Genomic DNA, 6,757 nt, shown 5'->3' with positions numbered 1-6,757 from the left:
GACGTCATTTCGTAGCGCAACATGTCCCAACACGTATAAAGCTCTTGTGTGTGTTGATAATGAAGTGGCAGTGTTGTGATGGCTGTCAATCAAGCAGGCAAGAAAGCTTTGTTGCTCGGTGTTTAGTTGAAACGAGGAAATACGTACAGATTGCCTGTTTGTTTTGGATTTCAGAACTGTGCAAAACACTCACATCTATTTTCAGCACCTCTCGCTGTAGACAAAATAATGAGGCAGACATCTTTTTTCTTTTTTTTTTTTTTTTTTAAAAATACATACATTTGAAAGTTTATTCAGAAGTCATGTCAGTAGTGAATTGGGAACAGTCAATATTATTGAAATCCAAGGTTACAGCAATCTAGGACAAGGTCTGAACAATGATAATGTGGTAGGAGTTAGTTGTATGTGCACTCCAAACTTTTACCAATAAAATCCACGATAGGCTTTTACATACCAACTCTTTAAAGTCCCTGTCAATTCAAAACCTACAAGCCCTTTTTTGTTTCATATAAATGCCACTTAATCTAATGATACGTTAATACAAAAAGAGTCATGATCAAATCACATACAAAAACCTGAAACGAAATAAAATAAAATCATATATACAAACCTCTGTACATAGTGGGAGTATGAATAAAAGAGAGAGGATTTATGTTTTAATGAGCTATATGCTGTCATATACTTGAAGAGTGGGTGAATATTGGAAAGCTGTTGGTCCAAGCTTATCTGTCTGAACACAATCTCATGTCATGTCAAGTCTTGAAGTGGCATGGTCTGTCGTAGACAGCATCTACAAATTCAGTGACTACTCATCTGTGCAACATGCTCCCTGTTGCAGACTGCATCATCTTCAAACTGAAGGCAAAACAAAAATGGAAAAAAAAAAAAAAAAAAAAAGATGATAAGAGGGGGCGGGCCGCAGTGAGGTATTCATCTTGTCAAGCTGGGACAGGGAGCGAGGAATGTGTGGGTAAAAACAACCACTTTTCAGGGGAAAGTGGTTACTGTTGATGTCGTTTTTGTTGCGTTGTCAGTGTGTTGTTTGGTCCTACTGTCAGCGTCTTTGTTCACTGTACAATTCCTGAATCGATGGAGGCCTGTTTCCTGGTGGTCTTGGGAGGAGGTGGAGGAGGGGTCTTGCTAGGCAAGGGAGGTGGTACGTGCTGCAAACAAAACAGTCACCTTGAAATCTCAGTTTTGACAAGTAAAGACAACTTTATCGCGAGTCAAAATGTCAACATAAGGGTTGCCCTATCACCAAAATTCAATTTCAATTGGCAGGTTTTTTTTTAATACAACACAACATTTGTGTCTTTTCAGATGGTTATTCTGTCACATAAGTTGACCATGGTGCCTTAAATTCCTGCTGTGACACAGCCAAGAACTTGAAATCTGCATATGTGTGCTGAGTGGACTGGGCAGGAAGGACCAGAGACAGACCTTTTGAATCAGGAATATCAACAACAATGGCTTCATGGAGCAACGCCGCGAGCATTGTCAAACTAAGCAATTCTGACTGGCTTGTCTTTCTGTCCGGCCCTCATTAGAAGTCTGACACGAAACTAGGTGACACACTAGCCACGTTCTGGCCTGATCCTGGCCTGAACACTAGACACATGAATTTAACTTATTCATGTCCTCTAATACTGTTTACATCAGTTATACCGCAGGGAAACATGTTGTATTTGATCATGATCGGTTAAGGAACTATGGGGCCTATAGACAATATTAGCTGAATATCTTGTTATCACAGGTAGAAGGAAAATGAGGATTCTGGTATCTTGACTTAAGTAATTATTCAATCCAGATAGAAAATGTCTAACATGAGGTTTTTCATCCACCTGCATGCCCTACCTAAATCTCTCACCACAAAGACAACAGACAAGGAGTAATGCTTGTGAATGACCTCACCTCTGCCTCCATCAAGGACTGTAAATGAAGAGTGGCTGTCACTCAGCCTCTGAACATCTGCTCTCACTACATTACTGTCAGCCTGCTGCCACACTGTGTGCAGAGGCTCCGTTTTACTACCTGTCCACGCGCCGTGACAGAGGATAAATAAGATTAGTTAACGGAGTGGCGAGGCGAGAGGATGGCTAGCATAGACGTCGGTCAGTGTGGAGAGGCGAGCCACTGATTAACAGCGGGAGAGCTCCTGATGGATGTGAGAGGTAAAGTAATCATCCAATCAATCACGTCTGAGTGCCGGGCCGGCTGAGGGGAACGAGTATAAATAACAGCGGGGTGGACAGGCGGGTGTAGGCCCTTGCTGCTAACTGACTGATGCCTACACTCTTCTGTGACACACATTACAAAAATGACGCATAAATGCAGTGTAAAACACGCGTGCGCATGCACAGACATGAATGTACGCACATTAGCGCAGCTCGTACAGGGGTAAGGGATAGTGGAGGTTGACCCGAATGTCAAGTGTGTGTAGTGGCCTCTCGTTTCATTATAAGTGCCATGCATCATTAAGGAGCTCCTCTCAGCCCTAATTAAAACACTTACCCTTTGATGTGGCGGGGGTGGTGGAGGCGTCGAGGGACTCGTCAAGTCTTGATTATCTAGCAGGTTGCCGTAATCAGCCGTGCTGCCTTTCACAGGCAGCGGAGGAGGGGTTTCACCTTTGTCAGAGCATCCCATCCCGTTCAGCTCCAGATCTGTGCAAGAGGGCGCTCATCAGCTCACATTCATCATCAAACTACATAAGTGTTTCTTAAACAGTATGGCTAGGGACCCATCACATGCACTTTTTCTGGGAAATCTCAATCATTAAGACTAGTTGTGTGTTTTAAAGAAACAAACCAACAAAAACAATAGGTAAAAGAAAATATAAGAGAGAAAAACTCCTACGCACACTTAGGGGAACTTCACTGATTTCACATCAAGATAAGTTCAGCAGTCTTGGGGGTTACTACTTAGTTGTATAATAAAATCTGGTGCTCTGGCGAACCTACCAAAAAGCTATTAAGTGGATCTTAAGACAAAATTATTATTTTCAAGATCAAGCATGAACTTTTATGCTCAACCCTGATGATGTCATTAGGGTTATCTTGGCTTGGAGACAGGGAGGATCTAATGAAAAGAAGCTTTAGTTGCACTGATTTTAGAGTTTTACTATAGGAAGCGTAGCATCCGCTGTTTTTGGAGCTTGGCCAATACAATCATCTAAAAGTCAGGTTATCTCTGCCTCTGCTACATTGATGTGACCATTCCTTTTTTTTTTAAACACACGTCTCTTGCAAGTTCTACAACTTTATAGAAGGGCAATTCTAAGTTGATGGAGTGCTCCTTTAATCCATAGTGCATTGAGTTGCTACAAACTGCAGATGTTATACAAGAATCCTGTGACTTAAAGATACTGCAGTGAAACAGCTGAGTAATTAATTGCATCTCTGCATCTCACATTTGGGAAATGTTTTACTTTTAATAGAACAAGCGTTGCATATGAATTTGAAATAGTGCTACTGTACATCACGACGCAAAGATTCAAATTTTTGAAGCAGCCATAGCAGACCCTGGATGAGCGAGTTAACACATTGAGCCCGTTATGTGTGATCTTGGTGTTAGCAGCTAGCAAAGTGACAAAGAGACAAATTTAGAAGTAAATCCGGGGTGCTGACAGTTATGTTTGCATGGCCATTTAAAGAGGTGAAGCTAATAACACACATAGTGCTCTGATTTAGATTTAACTGGGCGTCATCACATGTACCAATGAATGTGGTAACAGTGATGCAAGAAGTAAAACAAAGTCAGAGGGAGGCAGAGAGGGCCTTAAGAGATTGTGGAAGCTCCAATCCAAAGATCCTTTGAGTGTGTTTGAAGTGTTTGAATTGGAGTGAGAGTAAAATAAGATTGCTCTCACTGGAAACAGTGTGCAGGCTAAAGGAGGGTTTGCTCCTGGGTGTGATGGGTGGAGGTCCCGGTGAGGAAGAGGAGTTGGAAGAAGAGGAAGGGGGCCCGGGGGACACGGAGAGCCGACGGTCTCCGCCCAGCTGGTTGAGAACTTGACTCCTCGGTCTCTGAGGCCGCAGGGGACTGATCTGTCGTGAACAAACAAGCAAACAAAAACCGCTTTCAGGGATTGAGTCATTACTGAGTGCCAAATTAAAACCAAGTCAATAAAAAGAGTACTGAGAACAGAGTTTACTATGTGGCAAATGAGTTGAGTCTATGATGAAATATATGAGAAGATCAATAAAAGATCATTTAAAGGAGAAAATTAGTTTCACATCTCCTTTGGGACTGTTGCGTGTGTATCTACACGCATATTAAGTTGGCTATTTGTATTCCTGAAGGAGACACCATTTAGATAAATGTGCTCGTTGGGTTGCAATATCTTATTTGTGGTTACAAATAATTGTTTGCATGCAAGACTGCATTCTCCAAGCTTTATTATGGCTGGAATTTGAATATGAAAAGATATGTCCTCAGGGCTATTCCACACTGTAGACTACATTAACAAACAACTTTGTAATTGGCCAAACTCAAACATTCAGCCACGAGGGAAACACTGAAAATAACAGCACACTTCATTCAGGGATGTTTTTTTTCCCGGACATAAAAACAGAAAGCTGCAATTTGTATAGTGAGTGAGAAAGCTATTTCTTTATTTTTGTGCTCCTGATTAAAACCTCAGCTGAAACTACTATATCCTTCCACTGCTTGGTAACTACCAGGGACCCCTTGGTGCCCTACCCTTGACCCCTGAGGCAGGAGGCTCCCCAATCACAAGCCAGACGGCTCCACCACTGCCAGGGGCTTCCTTTGGATCCCATTCCTACCCTTATCTTTAATGATGTAAAGTCAGAGAGCACTCCCACTGGGCATGCAGAACACAGTGACACCTCCCCGCTGTAATGGACACAGTGTGGTGAAGAGGTACATGAGCACAGCAGAGAGACGGGGGAAGATAAAACAAAATGTTGGAAGACAACTGGGGGGAGCTGTGGAGTGGTAGAAATGTGAGCCATGTGAAATATAGAGGAGGAAGTAGAAGAAAATAAATAAAGACAAAGTGAAAGACTGAAATTATAAAGACTATGCTTGAGATACAATGTTCCTAACTTTTCTTAGAGACTTGGTGCTATGGGGACTTAAAAAGTCAAAATCTGATTTCAGCTAGTCACTACAAAGCACCAAATTCAACAGAGGTCTTCCTTTGCTCAACAGTGTGTATCCTCTGAGGATCATGAATATGCACAGCAGATTTCTCAGTAATCTTGCTGTTATTTTGTCGACAAACTTAAAAAACTTCACTGTGACACGCAACAGAGAGGCTCTTGGAAAGTCAGAAATAGAGAGAATTTAGCTTTTTGAGAGCATAAATGTGCTGGTGGTCAGTGGTCACCAACATCCTGAGGAACCATGAATATCCAGGAATCCACGTGAAACAGTGGGAAAAGGTTTCCTTGACATATCAGTGATGTCATCATGATGCTGCCTGAGGGAGAGCACCAATCTTGAAACCTGTTGCAATACTGTATTTGTGCACAAATTACATTGTCTCACTTTTCTGCATTTAACATCTCCTCTAATTTCCTCTCTGTGAATCATGAATGTCCACAACAAATTCCATTGGACTTGTGTAGGATAAAGTATAAGAGAGAGAAGAAAAGAGCAGGAGAGTACAGAATGTCTCAGGAAAATAAGTTTTATCAATTAATTAAATAAATGAAAGGAAAGGAAGAGTGCAGAGTTACTATTGGACGGAGAAAAGAAGAGTAAAACATGAGAGGACAAATTCCTTAAAGAGGTCACTTTTTCAATACCGTCTCTGAAAGTATAACAGCTTCAGCGGGCTGCAGTGGGATCTCCGTAGTCTTCATCTCTTTGTCAAAGATCTCCTGGTGCTTACTGTTCCTCTTCTCTTTCTTTTTCTCTTTGCGCTCCCTCTCGGGCTCATCCCGGTCCAGCTTGTCCTGAGACTTGGTGTGCAGCTTCTTTGGCAGGAGGGGCTCCAGGGCAAAACTGAATAAAAGATAGTATGATAATAGCCAATCAAACTATGTTCTTCTCCTTCCTAGTCTCTGACCCTGAAGGAGCTTTATCAATCATTTACAGGCTTAGTATGCAGGACAATGTTGGACTGCACTCTCACACTTATATACTTACTTAATTTTAATGCAGCCTTAAATAAGCCTTGAATGTGGTGTTACATACTGACTCACGCCAAAGAAGATGCTGAGGTATCCCTCCATAAGCACCTAGCATCTACCAACTTATCTAACAACAGGGATCATTAGGGAGACAATGGAGACAGGGAGACAATAATCCAATTTTTTTTTTCTAAACTGCTCATATATAATAACTAAAAGCCAAGGAGGACGTATGACATTTTATGCCCTGAAGAATTGTGAACCACATGTTACCCATCTGAGCCAGGCCTGGAGGGGGAGTTGTCAGAGGAAATGGAGGTGACTGAAGCCACTGACAGCGGCCTCTGGGAGGAAGGCATGGTAAAGGAGCGCACCATAGAGTGAGGACGAGGCCCCCGCCGTTCATCTGCTGCCGGCTGAAAGAAAAACAGAAACATTAAAAAAAAAAAAAAAAAAAAAAAAAAAAAAAGAGTTCAGCTTAAGACACTCTGATGCTTTGAAAATCTCTTGAATTTTTACTTAAGGTTCAGGTACTTGTGCTCAGAGTACTGTGAAAAACAATCACAGAGTACACATTCTCTTATATACTTTATTCATAGACTGCAGCCCCCTGTCACATCACTCATAAGTACTTGAATTGATTGAGGCCACGGTGA

General features: G+C 41.9%; 1 protein-coding gene across 4 annotated transcripts in view; it reads right to left on the bottom strand.

Moving 5' to 3' along the window:
- Window positions 1–1,030: 1,030 nt before the first annotated feature.
- The window catches only part of dock1 (dedicator of cytokinesis 1), a 184,852-nt gene continuing 179,125 nt past the window's right edge, over window positions 1,031–6,757 (bottom strand). For all 4 annotated transcript variants that reach the window (XM_044337095.1, XM_044337096.1, XM_044337097.1 and 1 more), the window contains 5 exons: window positions 6,375–6,517; window positions 5,775–5,973; window positions 3,869–4,046; window positions 2,512–2,663; window positions 1,031–1,163 (listed from right to left, as the gene is read on the bottom strand). In XM_044337095.1, coding sequence (XP_044193030.1) covers window positions 1,068–1,163; window positions 2,512–2,663; window positions 3,869–4,046; window positions 5,775–5,973; window positions 6,375–6,517 — 768 coding nt within the window. In that variant the 3' untranslated portion in view covers window positions 1,031–1,067. The remainder of the gene's footprint in view (window positions 1,164–2,511; window positions 2,664–3,868; window positions 4,047–5,774; window positions 5,974–6,374; window positions 6,518–6,757) is intronic.

The sequence above is a fragment of the Thunnus albacares genome, chromosome 20 (genome assembly GCF_914725855.1).
Source record: "Thunnus albacares chromosome 20, fThuAlb1.1, whole genome shotgun sequence".
NCBI lineage: Eukaryota > Metazoa > Chordata > Actinopteri > Scombriformes > Scombridae > Thunnus > Thunnus albacares.
This window is presented reverse-complemented; position numbering and strand designations above follow the sequence as displayed.